The sequence below is a fragment of the Alnus glutinosa genome, chromosome 1 (assembly GCF_958979055.1).
Source record: "Alnus glutinosa chromosome 1, dhAlnGlut1.1, whole genome shotgun sequence".
Classification (NCBI taxonomy): Eukaryota; Viridiplantae; Streptophyta; class Magnoliopsida; order Fagales; family Betulaceae; genus Alnus; species Alnus glutinosa.
In genome coordinates this window covers 53255655-53272492 of record NC_084886.1, presented here as the reverse complement: position 1 = coordinate 53272492, position 16838 = coordinate 53255655, and the positions used below count along the sequence as shown (strand labels likewise).

At 35.5% G+C, this 16838-nt stretch overlaps 2 protein-coding genes across 5 annotated transcripts; both read left to right on the top strand.

Annotated features, from left to right (window-relative positions):
* Window positions 1-557: 557 nt before the first annotated feature.
* Window positions 558-9765, top strand: LOC133858329 (uncharacterized). The gene is made up of 6 exons (XM_062293794.1): window positions 558-695; window positions 1742-2474; window positions 7879-7937; window positions 8375-8503; window positions 8851-8986; window positions 9368-9765. Exons 2-6 carry the CDS (start codon window positions 1770-1772, stop codon window positions 9683-9685), a joined length of 1347 nt encoding a protein of 448 aa, XP_062149778.1. The 5' UTR covers window positions 558-695; window positions 1742-1769; the 3' UTR covers window positions 9686-9765.
* A 3153-nt stretch (window positions 9766-12918) lies between these two features.
* LOC133862852 (probable prolyl 4-hydroxylase 12) lies at window positions 12919-16016 on the top strand. Of its 4 annotated transcripts, none has more exons than XM_062298763.1 (7): window positions 12919-13210; window positions 14044-14157; window positions 14434-14491; window positions 14570-14671; window positions 15037-15094; window positions 15200-15372; window positions 15469-16016. In XM_062298763.1, the coding sequence occupies exons 1-7, from the start codon at window positions 13140-13142 to the stop codon at window positions 15817-15819; spliced, it is 927 nt and encodes a 308-aa protein (XP_062154747.1). In that variant the 5' UTR covers window positions 12919-13139; the 3' UTR covers window positions 15820-16016. The 4 variants fall into 4 exon arrangements, with proteins under 4 accessions (XP_062154747.1, XP_062154739.1, XP_062154730.1 ...); XM_062298755.1 differs by having other exon boundaries at window positions 14041-14157; XM_062298746.1 differs by having other exon boundaries at window positions 14038-14157.
* The last annotated feature ends 822 nt before the right edge of the window (window positions 16017-16838 follow it).

Sequence of the window (16838 nt, the reverse complement as noted above, 5' to 3'; positions counted from 1 at the left end):
CCGAATAAAACATACTCTAAAAATATAGAGTAATGTTTCTTACACAACTTTTATATAACTTTTACATAACTTTAATTTTTTATTTTTTTTATTTTTATAATCAACCATTAGATTTGTTTTCTTACATGTGCTCCTTAAATATTCAATGGCTGATCTATAAAAAAAGTTGTTAGAGTTGTTTAAAAAACATTACTCAAAAACATATTACCAAACATACCATTAAGATTTTAAAATTCTCACGTCTCAAGCAACCATTTATGATTTAATTGTCTAACTACTCAAAACATAGCGAACCACGTGGACTAAAATCCTCTCGTTGAGAGAAACTAAAAAGGAGCCGGTCCCTATATTTAAGAGACAATTTTATAATTTTACATAATATAAAATTACAAAACTGTTCCTCAACATAAAGGAAGGCTCCTCTCGAGTTGAAATCCAACCGGAGAGATCTGATGCCGAAGCACGTGGAAACATGAAATCGGAAGGTCCACCCACTACCTAGCCAGACAAAACGACTCCTACCTCCTCGTAAACAAACTTGCCACTTCAAATTAAGCATATTTACAATTATACCATTACCAACCAAAGCCAATGATGAATGTTTCACATTTTAATATTTCTGTACTGGAATCAACATGTTTCCTTCAACATTCAACTCTCAAGTAATAAAACCCCAAATGGGGTTTGACTTGCAGGTATAGCTCTTTAATTTTCTCTTTTTATCTTTTTTTTTCACGTTCCATTTTCTCGTAGTGTTTAACTCAGCACAAAGTCACTCATTTCCCTCAGATATCGGAACCCATGTTTTAATTATATTCCAACAATGAAAGAAATCCTTGATGTTCACAATCTTCAATTGTCTGTGTTCTCCGTGAAAGGTGTTTTCTTTAGGCTTTGGAATTCCCATTTTCTTGATCAATACCGGAGTCCGGTACTTGGGTCTCTTTTTTTTCTTTTCCTTTCTTTGCTGTTATGTTATCTTGTTGGATGTAGACGTTGTGATCTTAAGTAGCTGAGATCCTTCAGTGAATAGAAAAATCCTCATGGTGGGGAGAGTCTAAAGCCTCTGTCAAACTTGATCATAAGTACCCAATTCAATTCATCTGTTAAGTATCAGTTCTTGATCTCCATAAATTGCCATTCTGTGTCAAACATTTTATCTTGACCCTTCTGCAGATTATTAGAGTCTAAATCCTCAAATAATCTCTTTGCTTGTATTGTTTCGATAGTTCCCATTTTGTATTTTCTGTTGTTATAGATCGATATCCGCCATTGTCTGAATACCATTCGATGCCTTCTTGGAGGGAAGCTTCAGTTGTTATAGTTACCATCTTTAAACCATTCTTGTGTGTTATTTGTTATTGTATAAGTTCACAGGTACTAGCTTGTAATTTATGTGCTGTTGAAGTATTGAATTTGTAGCTGTTTTCAACATCTGTATCTTTCTGTTGCTCAATTTTCTAAAGTCTGACACCCATTTGAAATTTCAATAATCCCATCTTTGAATTTCACATACATACATTTCCTGTAACTCAGATTTACTTGATTTTGAGTACCATTTGGAATCGTCTCATACTCTGAATCTTAGTTTTAATTTCCAATAAAAAAAATTCATACTACTCAAATATCTGCCATTTCTAGTGCCTGAGTTGAGTTCCAATCGATTTCTTTCATAAGGGAGTTTTTTGCCTTAGTTACTTTGGTCTTTGCATATAAAACTCATGCTTTGCATCTATCTTAGCCTACTCAGACTGTAGGAGTAGGACTCAATGTCAATCATATGTGGCCTCCCTCTCCTTGAGTGTGTTTATTGTCTGGCATGTGCCCGCTGGGCTTGGAAACGATGTCTCCACACTGCAGGACATGATAGTGAGACTTGGGGCCTTGCCAGTGCTGAAGAATTTGAGCCTACCCCTCGCCTTTGTCGCTACATTCTAGCTGTATATGAAGATGATCTAAGGTGTCCCCTTTGGGAACCTCCTGGTGGATATGGAATTAACCCAGATTGGTTAATTCTGAAAAAAACTTATGAAGATACCCAAGGACAGGCCCCTCCCTATATATTATATCTTGATCATGATCATCAAGATATAGTTCTTGCCATTAGGGGTTTAAATTTGGCAAAGGAGAGTGACTTTGCGGTTCTATTGGATAATAAGCTGGGAAAGAGGAAGTTTGATGGTGGCTATGTTCACAATGGGCTATTGAAGGCTGCCGTATGGGTTTTGGATGCAGAGTCTGAGGTTTTGAAGGGATTGGTGGAAAAATATCCAAATTATACTTTAACTTTCACTGGGCATTCCCTTGGATCAGGTGTGGCGGCTTTGTTGACAATGGTGGTGGTGCAGAATCAGGATAAATTGGGAAACATCGAAAGGAAGAGAGTCAGGTGCTATGCTATTGCACCTGCCAGGTGTATGTCACTGAATTTGGCAGTCAGATATGCAGATGTCATCAATTCTATTGTGCTACAGGCAAGTTTGTATTCTTGTCTGCTGTTTTTATTTAAGTAGGAGAATGTTTTTATAATGCACATGTTATGTAGCCTTAATGCCATTTTAGATTTCTTCTTGCATTTTCATGCTCTATCTTATTCCTGTACTACATTAGAGTGTTCTAGCATCTTAATCTTCCTGTTGTATTGTATATATTTGTTGGTAAGGCTGGTAGTAGTAGCCTAGTTTGGCAAAAGTATAAGAGAAAAGGATTTCTTGAAAGTTCTTTCTTATTAAAAAGTGTTCTGCACTTACTTATCAAAAAAAAAGTGTTCTGCACTTTTTTCATGTTTCTATCTTTGGACATATTGTTCCCATTAAGAAGCCCAGGAGCCAAAATACTTCTCTTGTTTGAGGCTTCTTGATGTCTTTGTTCTTGGTAAGAGAATCTGAATTGTGTTAGAGGAGCAAGGTTTAAACTCTTTGTCTTTGATCATAAATGGCTTGAATATTACTTCTATGACAATAGAGTTAAAGTGTTCAGCACATCCATACACATGACTTTAGCTTAATAACGGTAATGAAAGAATCCTTCTCCGTGCCTTATAACACCCCGGTCCCATATTGAGAAAATGAGTAACTCACATAGAGTGGGTGGTTTATAAAGACACTCATAGGTGCTAAGTCCACATTGCTTACTTATTAAGGGAAACTGCGATTTATAAGTCATTTTAGGGAAGTTCTAAATTGACTAGTCCTTTTGAGAAGATAGTACAAATGTGGCTAGCGCGTTTCTCTAGGTCTTCACAAATGGTATTAGAGCTACCTACTAATGCCATGACGTAGCCTTGACATCCTACTAAACCTTTGACGAGGACGTCAAGGGTTTAAGGGGAGGAGTTTGTAACACGCTGGCCTCATATTGGGAAGATAAATAGTCCACATAGAGTGAATAGTTTATAAAGACACTCATGGGTGCTAAGTCCCACATTGCGTACTTACTATGTAAAACTGGACTTTATAAGTGACTTTGGGGAAGCTCCAAATTGACTAATCCTTTTGAGGTGATAGCGCAAATGTGGCTAGCGCTTTTTCTTGGATCGTTACATGTCTGATGTCTAATATCTACTCATAGAGGAACTTCCTTCGTATTATTGTGGGTTTCCATCAAGAGAACTTTATATCGGGATAAAGTGCAACACCCCAGGCACATATTTGGAAGATGAGTAACTAACATAGAGTGGGTGGTTTATAGAGACATTCATGGGTGCTAAGTTCCACATTACTTACTAAATAGGTAAAACTAAGCTTTATAAGTGATTCTAGGGAATGTAACGACCGAGGAAAAAGCGTTAGTCACATCTGCGCTATCACCCCAAAATGACTAGTAAATTTGGAACTTCCCTAAAATCACTTACAAAGCTCAGTTTCATCTAGTAAGTAACCAATGTGGAACTTAGCATCCATGAGTGTTTTTATAAATTATTCACTTTATGTGGTTTACTCATCTTTCCATTATGACCACCTTCAGCCACTCATCAAGGGGCATCGAAATTACAGCGATAAAGGTTTCCAAGACTTGGAGGAGTGGAGGGCTTTGGTTGTTGTGGATGTGTTTGGGTTTCATTCATGTAGCTTTGAGTGCTCTTTGTGGGTTTCAAGTTGAGGGTTTGGGTTTGAGGGCTTTTGGTTGTTGAGGGCTGTTGGGTTTCTTTCTTTTTATGGGCTGTTTCGTTTTTCGCTTTCTAGTTAGATGCTACCTCTTGTATACTTCCGGTGTACTTAGAGGTATCTTACGCTTTTAATAAGACCAGTTTTATTACTTATAAAAAAAAGACTTGGAGGAGTGGAGGACCGGGATTCAGTTCAGTCTTTCATGCTTTCAGATTTCAAGTTTTAGATATTTAGTTTAACAGACAACGTCTTAACGAAGAAGGAGATCAAAACACTGCGTTGAACACTTAAACTTTAGTGACGTTAACAAAACACTCCATTTCACTAACAAAAGCTTGAGTTGACCAAATTGCTAGCGAGTTTACCATGACAAAAATGCTTATTTTAAACTTTATTTCCCGACTCCTACAGTTTGTTTTGTTCCAAGTTGAAAAAACGTGAGCTGTCCAAGTCACCAAAACGAACTTTTAATATAATGTTTTAACGGTGACCAAGTTTCAATATAAAATAGTGTGTTGCAATTCGATTCTTGCGAAATTGTCAACTTGTGAACAGTGTTGCAACTTGCGGTTTCAGTTTTAAGCTTTGCCAATGTTTGAAACAAGGTTTTTATTTATTTTTTTAATGTGAGTTTGAAACAAGTTCAACAACATGATTTGTGATTTGCAAAGTTTTTTTGAGTAAGCCAAATTTATCTTTTTCAAGTGGTTCAACAATTCAAATCAAGTGCTTCATTATTTTTTTTAGAGGTGTACAACGGACAGACTGCTTAGAATAAAGCAAAAGGTCAACTTTTTTTTCTTTCTTCTTTTTTTGACAATTGCTCTTTTCTTGAAATGCTTCAAGTATGTAACAAATTTTTATACTGATTTATTCTTTAATTTATTATTAAATAATAAATTAAAAATATCTATGTAAGCTTTTATATTTATATTGGTCTTTTAAATTCATTGTATATATATATATTTTTGGGATAACTTCACAAAAGGGTATCAAATTATACGCCATTTTGAGATAGGGCTACTAAACTAGTAAACATCTCACTTAAGGGTAGTCCGTTAGAATTTGCTGTTAAATCTTGTCAAAATTACCAAAATACTCCTGTGTTTATTTTTATTTTTTAAAAAAAATAAATAAATTTAAAAATTTTCAAAGATTCAAGCATGAGTATTTTTGCAAATTTCATTAAATTATGTCCAACACCTAAATCCTAACATTTTTTTTTTCCCTAAAAAGAAGGGGTATTTTGGGTACTCCGTTAGGATTTAACAGCAAATCCTAACGGAGTACCCTTAAGTGAGACGTTTGAAAACGTGGATACCCCAGTTTGAAACGTTTGCTAGTTCAGTATCCTTATCTCAAAACGGCGTATAATTCGATACCATTTTGGGAAGTTATCCCTAAATTTTGTTACATATTTGAATTGTATGAAATATATAATTGTAGTTAGCTAAGATTATGGAGAACAACAATGATTCCATTGAGCTTCAATCAAATTCTAAACAAGCTCTTGTCGAAGTTGATGTAGCAAATATGCCAATAGATCCTTGTTTAAGAAAAAATTAACACTAGGCATGACACAATAAATTGTTAGTTACATTTATATATTTTAAACAATAATGAAAGTTTATTGAGTTGTTTATTTATTTCATTAGTTATATTTTTAATCAATTTTTGTTCAACTTTATTTTTAAAAAAAAAAAAATTTTTTTGATAAGTAAAAGGAATTTCATTAAAAAAGCGTAAGCCAGAATTTTGGCTCTACCACTAGCTCGGAGTGTTACAAACTCCCCCCCCCCCCCCCCCCTTTTTTTTTATAAGTAATTTCATTTCATTAAAAAGCACAGAGGGGTATAACCCTAATACACGAGAAGTATACAAGAGTGCCCATAAAAGGAACAAACAGAGAATCCTGTAGAGATTCAGGAACACATAGTCCAATATTACAATAACTTGTACTCTGAGAATTATTCTTGGCGGCCTAGGGTGGAGGGTCTATCTATCCTATCCATTGATGTAGATGAGAGCTTTTGGTTAGAAAGAGCATTTGAGGAGAAGGAGGTGTGGGATGTGATCAGGGATTTGAACGGAGATAAGGCGTTGTGTCCAGATAGCTTCACTAGGGCTTTCTTTTAGAAGTGTTGTGATATTATAGCTGTTTTTGCAAAACTTCATACTCGTGGTAAGTTTGAAAAGAGTTTTAATGCTACTTTTGTCTCTCTGATTCCTAAGAAGACGGGTGTCATGGATGTGAATGATTTTCGCCCTATTAGTTTGGTAGGGGGTATATATAAGATTATTTCCAAGGTCCTCGCGAACAGGTTTAAATCAATATTGGGCAAAATTATCTCCAACACACAGAATGCATTTATTGGTGATCGACAAATCTTGGATTCCGTGCTTATTGCTAATAAATGCGTGGATAGTCAAATTCGATCGGAAGACTCTGGGCTGCTGTGTAAGTTGGATTTGGAGAAGGCATATGATCATGTTAATTGGGACTTCTTGCTCTATTTGCTGCAGCGTTGTAGTTTTGGGGAAAAATGGAGGGCTTGGATACGATTCTGTATTTCTATGGTGAGATTTTCTATTCTTGTGAATGGAACCCCGTCGAGTTTTTTTAATAGCTCTCATGGTTTGCAACAAGGGGATCATTTTTCACCTTTATTGTTTGTGGTGGTTCTGAAGGCTTTAAGCCGAATGCTGAGTATCGCTCTGGATCAGGTTAATTTGACAGGGTTCTCAGTGGGATACAAGGATTCTAAGGCTTTAAACCCCTGACATCTTCGTTAGGGTCACGCCATGTGATTCTAACAATATCTCATAGCGTTACTAGGTGTCTCTGATACCATTTGTAACGGCCCAGGAATAAGCGCTAGTCACATCTGCGCTATCATTTTAAAAGGTTTAGTCAATTTGAAACTTCACTAGGATTATTTATAAAGCTCAATTTCACTTACTTGTTAAGCAATGTGGGACTTTAACACCCATGACTATCTTTATAAACCACCAACTCTATGTAGGCTACTCATCTTCCCAATATGGAACTTGGATGTTACATGAAATTTACTGCATACAAAAGAAGAAGAATATTTAGTTTAGAAACACATCAATAATCAAGCATATATCATTCAATGTAACAGTGGTTGATGTGGTCAGATGAAGTGCATGATGAGCATCACTAGTTCAATGGGAGAAACCAGTTTCTGTGTGAAGAAGGAATTCATTTCCTACAGTAAAGGTATAAACAATTATAGATAAGCCTGATAAATTTTACGCACCATGATAAATGTGACATTTCTTTTTAATGGAGTCAAACCCTATCATAAAGCAGACATCATATTTGAGAATGAAGCCTGCAATTCATTTGTGGAATTAGTTAGGATCTGTATTTAAGGACATAATACTGTGTCAACAAACATAGGGTGACTCATGTGGCGAACTAAATCAACTAAAATGTGCCTTTAATGTGTATAAAGCACGACTGATAGGTGTATATGCTAGTAAATCTGAAACGAGAATAAGATAGTACGGGGACTGGTAATGAATGATCTGGTCCCTTTTGGAGTAATATTAAGTGTTTCAGTATTTGATTGGTAAAATATTTGGTTATTAAGTTTGCCAGTGATTGAGCATCACAGATCCGAATCAAACAGTACCTGTAGTTCAGATAAATCTAATAATTATATAAGATAGTGAAAATCTTTTACTTGGACGTGTCTGCAGATATACTTCAAATTTAATTCTGATAACTTGCATTGTTTGCCAGGATGACTTCTTACCACGGACAGCCACACCCTTGGAAGACATTTTCAAGTCACTTTTCTGGTAGAGTTGGCTTCATCGCATTTCTCAATTGTTGCTTTTTTACATCTAATAGGCTCTTGGAGTATTTGCTTACATTCTTTGCAAAGCAAGACAATGTCTCCTTGTGCAAACCAGATGCCTTGTCTTTTTAGGATGGGCCAGTAGTACCTCCCCCCCCCCCCCCCCCCCCCCCAACACACATACACAACACAATTTTTTTGCAAAGCAAAACAGCCCTCTTTCAGTTACAAAAGGACAAAATTAGTGTCAACCGCTAACCATATATATTAAATGTTTCATAGCTTTTCCGCACAAATGCTTTTAATTTTTATTTTACTACATTTATATCTCAAAATATTTTGAAGGCTTCAATTATTGGATATTCCAGTAATTAAATTGTCACTATCTCAGTGTTGATTCGATTTATTAATGAAGCTGTTTTTTCATTCGGTGAACAGTTTGCCATGCCTATTGTGCCTAAGATGCATGAGGGATACCTGTATTCCTGAGGAGAAAATGCTCAAAGATCCAAGGAGGCTGTATGCACCTGGTCGCCTTTACCACATTGTTGAGAGAAAGCCTTTCAGGTGCTTTTTGCTATAACAAGTATAGTTCTCTAAATTATTAACTCAACCGAGGAAAATACCTTTTCTCATAGGTGCCAAGGTTGTGATGTTGGACATTTGTGCACGCCTTTTTCTTATAGGTGCAATATGCCACTAATTATGATTCTAAGGAGAAAATTCCACACCTACTTCCATGTCCAAATTTTTTTGAAGTAGGAACTGATGTTTTCCTATAAAAAAATTATACAATGGTGCCTGATGTTTGAATATTATAGTCCAAGTAAATAGGTTAGTCAATTTTGAGGTAGACGAAAAAAGTGAAGATTTTTCCATTTGGTGGACATGCAACGTAAGTGTTTCATTTGCAGGATGGGAAGATACCCCCCAGTTGTGAGGACAGCAGTACCAGTAGATGGGAGGTTCGAGCACATAGTTCTTTCTTGTAATGCCACTTCCGACCATGCCATCATTTGGATAGAGAGAGAAGCTCAAAGAGCACTGGATGTAAGTTTTCTGATTCTATTTCTTGTTGGTAATAGTTAATGATAATGGCTAATGGGTAAGCCAGGTATTGGAATTAAGACTATTTTCATGTTCAACAGGTTAAGGAGTATCCATTGAAAAAATAAAACTTTTAGAGTTTCTATTTGCTGCTCAAGATATTTATATATGTGGGAGATAGAACTTCTGCTAGTCATAGATAATAGACCGAATTCTCATCTGCCAAGCACACTTTTTGTCAACTAGAAAAAAAAAAGAGAGAGAAAAGCGTCTTTCTATTTCCCCCCTTTAGCGCTATGGATGAAGATTGCTGTCAATTTTATTTTATTTTTTCTGCTTTTGATATCTCAACCTCTGCATTTTTTTTTCTTTCACTGACCTCAGTTAATGCTAGAGAAAGATCATATCATGGAAATTCCAGCAAAGCAAAGAATGGAGCGGCAGGAGACTTTAGTTAGGGAACACACTCAAGAGTACAAGGCTGCACTACAGAGGGCTGTTACACTGGCTGTGCCACATGCTTATTCTCCTTCACAGTATGGAACTTTTGATGAGCAGGAGGAAGGGGAGCACTCAGACATATCAGGTGGTGAATCTTCTTTAGGTCCATCTTACAAAAGTAAGAAGAAAGAAGGCTGGGATGAAATCATAGAGCGTCTCTTTGAAAAGGATGAGTCAGGTCACATTGCGCTCAAGAAGTAATATCGGGATTATTGATGTAGGAATTTAAGTAATTATATGAGAAAATGAGAAGTTTGTGGTGAACCCCATTCATTGATTTATTTCCCCCTTGATCTAAAAGTTGTTCTTTGCTACCTGCATTTGTCCAAGAAACGGTAAACACATGATTATAATCACTAAAAAGTTGTAGACCAGAAGATAAACAGGGGAAAAATGAAGGCATGAAATTGTTTCGAGTGATTGGAAAAACAAGGTGTTAGCCCCTTACTCTCTGAACATGTGCCTGCTTTCATGTAGCTTTTGGAAACTATCAACTATGGGAGGAAAATGTTTTTGAACAGGCAAAAGAATTCTATACTGTTGCATTGCAACAATTCAAGAGTATCAGCATTATGCGGGATGCAGCAAATATGCAACATAATAACAATATGCGCTCTCTACCCTCCAAATCATTGTAGGATTCCTTCAAAGTATTATCAACATTTACCAATTGACATAATGAATTATGATCTTCCTGTTGATTTTTTTATAATGTACATACAGGTGAAATGCGTATCAAGTACCAGGACTCAGAATTTGAGCCCAAATGCTGAAGTGGCAAGGTCCAAGCAGTTTTCATTTTGTTTATTTTTAGTGTTTTTTGGGTGCTAATAATTGTCTAATAACAAGTACCGACAGTATTGTGGCTCGTCAAAGTACTAATAACACATCTTTCCTTTTCTTTAACCATGTTCAGAGTACCAAAAGTGTTGAAACAAAATTATCAACTATGTATATAGGTCACACTTGGAGGGAGAAAAAACGAAGCCCAACAATAGGACATTCCAGAACTAAAAGGGAAGTGTAATTCTTGTACCAATAATGTTACATTTCACGTTCATTTATTATTAAATCATTGTTTATTTTAAAAATTTATGTTATTTTCACGTGTGGGCTCAAATTTCATTAATAAGTGATGCCCAACTCGTAGACTATTAAATAGATATGAGAGATGAATAAAGAAGATAAGGTTCAAACTCAAGACCTTTAATTTGATACCATGTTAAATCACTAAAGTTAGCCACTTAAAATATAACATGAATGTAATAAATAGTGTGAAAAGTAGCATTATTCTTCTAAATATATATAACAAACAATAACTGATTCAGTTGGTAAAATTTCTTAATGTAGTATTAGAGATTTGAAATATAAATCGTTCGCTCAGAAAAATAAAATACAAATCTATGCTTGGGAAAAGTACATACTTCCCTCAAACTACCATTTCATTGTCAATATATCATCCAAATTATCAATTGTATTAATGCCCCCCCCCCCCCCCCCCCCCCCCCCTCTCTAAACTACCAAGAAAGATGCCAACGTTTCCCTTAAAGTCAACAAAAATACAAAAAAAAAAAAAAAAAAAAAAAAAAAAAAAAAACTCTAAAGAAGTTTCAATAAGACAAATATATCGTTATAAATTCGAAAAAAAAAAATGAAATTCAAATTAAAAAAAAAAAATTAAAAATTCAAATGTAAACTTAGTTAATCTTTAATTATTTTGGTGAACCAATTTGATAAAATGGCTCAAAATAAGTTTCCAGCAGCCTCACCAATTTAGTAAAAAAATTTATTGAGTGAACAATACTCATCAACAAGAGTGAGTATTATTCATTCGCTAAAACAATAAAAAGCTATTTAAATTCTCTCTTCTTCTTTTTTTTTTTTTTTAATTTTTAATTTCTCTTTTATACATCACACAAAATTTTTATTTAAAAAATATTGTTTAAATAGAATAGTGATCGTGAATAGTTAAAATAGTTTAAACGTTTTTCAAAAATAGTTTGTCAAACACTTTTTTTTTTAAAAAAAAAAAAAAAAACTTAAAATGGTTTTTAATTTTTATTTTGGGTTAAATACCTATTTGCCCATATGCTTTACGACCTTTATTTTTTGTCCCTTCAGTTTTACTTTTTATCAAATTTGGTACATGCGGTATATGAAAAGACGGAAATGATACCTCCGTCCAATTTCCCGTCCAAAACTAACATCCAGCCACGTCATCCTACAGGTGTCGGCGTACATGCGCAACACCTGTCCGCTAACGTGGCTACCATTTTTTTATTATTATTTTAATGATTTCTTTTATATATGTATATTAAAAAAAAAAAATCTAGGGGTGGCTGGCCACCCCCATTTTGGCCAAGGGGGTGGCTCGACCACCTTCAGACCGGCTGGTTTAGGGGTGGCCGTGGGGGTGGTTCGGCCACCCCCAAGGGCCAAAGTGAAAAATAATAATAAATTATGTTTTGGCCCTTGGGGATGGCCAAACCACCCCCATGGGCCACAAGGGTGGTTCGGCCACCCCCAGACTGGCCGGTCTGGAGGTGGCCAAAACCACCCCCGTGGCCTATGGGCCCCAAGGGCCAAAACTTTTTTTTTTTTTTTTTTTTTTTTTTTTTTTTTTTTTTTTTTCACTTTGGCCCTTGGGTGTGGCCGAACCACCCCCCTGGGCCACAGGGGTGGTTCGGCCACCCCAAACCGGCTTGTCTGGAGGTGGCCGAGCCACCCCCTTGGCCAAAATGGGGGTGGCCGGCCACCCCTAAAGTTTTATTTTATATTATTTTTAAAAAAAAAAAAAAAACCCTTAAAATTAAAAACCACAATTTTTTTCCAATATATACTCCTGTGGTTTTATACATTTCATGATATGCCCCATGTAGTTTTAATAAGTATCAAAAATAGTACTTTAGTTTTGTAATTATATCACAAATGGTACTTCATACACAAATAAAGTAATGTGTAACAATTGGAAACACAAAATTATATGCGTGACCAATTGATATAACCCAAAAAATGGCCAAATGTTTGTTACTTAAACACAAATTTTTTTCCAATATATACCCCTATGGTTTTATAAATTTCATGATGTGTCCCATATAGTTTGAATAAGTATTAGAAATAGTACCTTGAGGGTGGCTTAGCCACTTTCTTGACTAAAATAGGGGTGGCAGCCACGTCAGCGCTGAGGTGTATCACGGGAACAGGTGTCGTGCATGTACGCTGACACCTGTAGGATGACGTAGTTGAACGTTAGTTTTGAATGAAAAATTAGATAGAAGTACCATTTTCACCTTTTTATATACCATATATATCAAATTTAATAAAAAGTAAAACTGAAGGGACAAAAATTAAATATCGTAGAGCGTAGGGTCTAAAGGGTATTTAACCCTTTTATTTTAGAAAACAGATCCCGTTAAACAAACACACAACCGATTTGGCAAACTGCTCAAGGTGTCTCGAAAGAAAAAAAAAGGAAAACAAATTCATCTAGGATTTTTAATAGTACTAGTAGTACCTCTAATGCAGAGGGACCACTCAATTCTGCATCCAGGTGAAGAAAGGACAAACCTTCAAAAGCAGCAGGGTTTCCTGAAATTCTCTTGGCCCTGATCTCCGCTCTTTTGTTGGGTTTTTATTATCATCTTCTCACTCGTCAATGGCGTCTGTTCTTTCAATTCTCCTCCTTTTGGCGTTTACATCTTCTTTCCTGAGCTGTTTCGCAGAAAGGTGAGCAACCCATTTCAATTTTTTGCATTGCAGCTACAGATGATTTATTCTCACATTTTTCTATGTGTATAGGTGTGTGTGAGTGTAACAGAGTGTTTTTCATTCTAGGTATCATTAATTTTTCCTCAAGTATCTAGAATTCTAGCAACTCTAAGCAAAAATTGGGAATTCATTGTGTTCTTGCTCTGGGTTTTCATTAAATATGCTATATGTGTTTGAATATATGAATGTTTTAGTGTCGTGTATATGCATTTTTACGTATGGAAATTATAATGTTATCAATGCCTTTATTCTGGCTATATATGCATTTCTCAGTTTGGGGTATCATTTATTCTTTTTGTAGGTCTTTTGAATTTTAGCAATTCTTGTTATATATTTCTCTCATGGTGTTTTTTTTATGTTGGTTTAGTAAAAAACGCTACTTTCTTTGTTTACATATTTATATATGTTCTAAATGTGCATGCTTTTATCGTTGGAATTTATACTGAAATTGCTTTTGTGAATGCTCCAAAACTTGCATCTTTATGGAACAATCAATTACACATTCCCTTCTTTTATTTCTTCGAGTGAATTACTTGAGTGAGTGCACCCGTATCTTTATAGAAAGAGGAATGCCATCACCTTTCCATGTGAATTCATTCCTCATTCTGGGATGCATTTATTATACTTGGCAAAATTTTCGCTAGCTGAAAAGCATTTGTCCATGATTGTGGGAATAATGCCTCTCAATGAGCGTCAGAGTATTGTCATTCATTGATAATATTTTGCTGTTATAAACTTGGAATTTTTTTTTTTTTTAATCATCTTTTGCCGCTATTTTGATTCAGCAGCAGGAAGGAATTGAGGGATAGGGGGGCCAACGTGGAAACTGTCATACAATTGGGGCACTTTGTTGATTCCTATAGAATTGACCCATCACGGGTTGTCCAACTCTCCTGGCAACCAAGGTCAGGTATTTTGATGGACTATGTTTTCTTTTTCTTTTTCTTTTTGATTGTTGTATCCAATGGCGAGATGATATGGTTTGATGTGGATATGCTACTGATAATCTGCATATATACCACATACAGAGACATTCTTTCTACAAAAAAGGGGCAATCATATATAGCATTTTATTACAGCTTTACATATAATGATATAGTCTTCAACTAGGTCTTTTGTAGGAACACTTAATTTTGAAGCTCATTTACTTTGAAAATCTGATGTTCTCTTTCTTGTGATAGGGTTTTCTTATATAAGGGTTTTCTCTCGGAAGAGGAGTGTGACCACCTTACTTCTTTGGTATAATCCTTGTGTTTTCACTTTCATCATCTTGCTTCATTATGCTTGGATGGGTTCTAATATGTGTTTTGCACTTAGGCACATGGAGTGAAAAAAACAATTTTGGGCAATGACAACAGTTCAGGGCATGTTGTCAAGAACTGGAAGCTTACAAGTTCAGAAATTCCCTTAAACTTAGAAGTGAGTTTCCATGTGTTCATAATGTTAAAATGATTGCTTTTTGAATACCCTAGGCTTAGGATTTCTATAAACCTCATCAAATTAGCGACTTTATCAAATTGATGTAGCTTGAGGTTCACAACTCCTCCCACCTGGGGATTATTTGTCGGGGACTATAGTCATGTCATTAATAGTTGATAAAGTTTTAATTCGTGAACTACTTATCAAAAAAGTTTTAACTGGTGAACTGATTTAAAATTACGTGAACTCTTTAGTACATAGATGCTGAGACTGCTGCTACCTGAATACTCTGGTGACCAATGACTTAACATGCCATGGCATGATCTTATGAAATTGATGTCATTGACAATATTTTTTATTTCTAGGATGATGTAGTTTCAAGGATTGAGGAACGAATTTCAGCTTGGACTTTCCTTCCCAAAGGTACCTCAGTTCTGATCCTTAACTTCCTAAAACGGGTGTCTTGTTATTGATATCCTTTCTGATGTATTTCTTTCTATTAGTACTTGATGTGTCATTGTCCTTCAGAGAATGGCAGGCCTTTACAGGTTATGCATTTTGGGCTTGAGGAGGTTGAACAGAACTACAATTATTTTGGTAACAAATCCACATTAGAATTAACCAAGCCTTTGATGGCTATAGTTGTTTTGTACCTCTCAAATGTCACTCGGGGTGGTGAGATTCTCTTTCCTGAGTCAGAGGTGAGAGAGAAAAGATAATAAAACTTATTGTAATAATCATCATTTCTAGGTTATGAATTCACAACTGCTCATTAACTGCTGCTGAAACTTTCTCAGCTGGGTAAGATTTGGTCCGATTGTACAAAGAGTAGTGGCATCCTGAGACCTATTAAAGGGAATGCTATTCTGTTTTTCACTCTCCATCCTAATGCATCTCCTGACAAGAGTAGCTCCCACGCTAGATGCCCTGTCCTTGAGGGGCAAATGTGGTATGCCACCAAATTCTTCCACATAAGATCCATTAGCGGGGAAAAGGTCTCATCTGAATCGGATGGCACTGAATGCACCGATGAAGATGAAAATTGTCCCAGGTGGGCTGTCATTGGGGAATGTCAAAGAAATCCAGTATTCATGATTGGTTCTCCTGATTATTATGGGACATGTAGGAAGAGTTGTAATGCGTGCTGATGAGGTGATGAGCAACCTCTAAGCTCTCTCCCGCTCTCCCCCAATTTGGAGCTAATGTTATATTCTTTTGTAATTAACTATAGTCCGCTATTGAGCTTGCGTAGCTTAATAAGATACTGCTAATAATGGAGAAATTGATTCGTGACACTATGAATATTGTGAATAAAAATGTTCCAATATGAATATCTCTGTTATTACCTTGGTGTTCTATGTATCTCTCGGGTTTTGGGGCTGTTTCCAAGTTGATTGTTGCTTTCTGGATTTAACAGTAGTAAAATAAAATTGTAGTTACAAAAAAATTATATATATATATATATATATATATATATGGGAAAAAGAAACTTATTAGATGGAAACCACACCAACTTTTGTGAGATTATCCCCGTTTAGTAACCCCCTTCCCCTCCCTTTTCCTTGTTTTTACCTTTCCCAAAAAAAATAAACTCAAAACATTCTTAACCTTTTTTACTTTTTATATCACATCAACAATTTATTATTATTATTTAAATAAAAAAATTCACTACAATACAAATTTTTTTTACTTTTTCATATAAATTCCTTTTACTTTATATCACATCAATCACTTTTTACTCACACTTCAAAAAAAATTCTAGGAAGATTCAAACAGGCATACCCTCGAGTGGCCCATTTCTGTCATGTTTTGATGCCCAAGCTAATTCTTTAGAATATTTCGAAGAGCAAGCACATGTTTTTTCAGGACCTACCAAGTCATTATAGCTTTGAGTTACTTACAACGCACACTACATTGTATAACATCAAACCAGAACCAATTTTGCAACAGTATAGCTCTTAAAACAAAGGTTTCATTGTCTAAATTCTTACGAGAAATTAGAGCAAGATCACTTCCAAGCAAAAGTAATTTTTTTTTTAAGTCAACGGTTCTAATTGAAATTGGCATTGCAAGTAGTCACCCATGTTTTTAGGCAATGGAGACCATTTTTTCATTCTAGGAATTCTGTCAACTCCAACTTCTGGTAATTAGAAGGTTATGTTCTTAA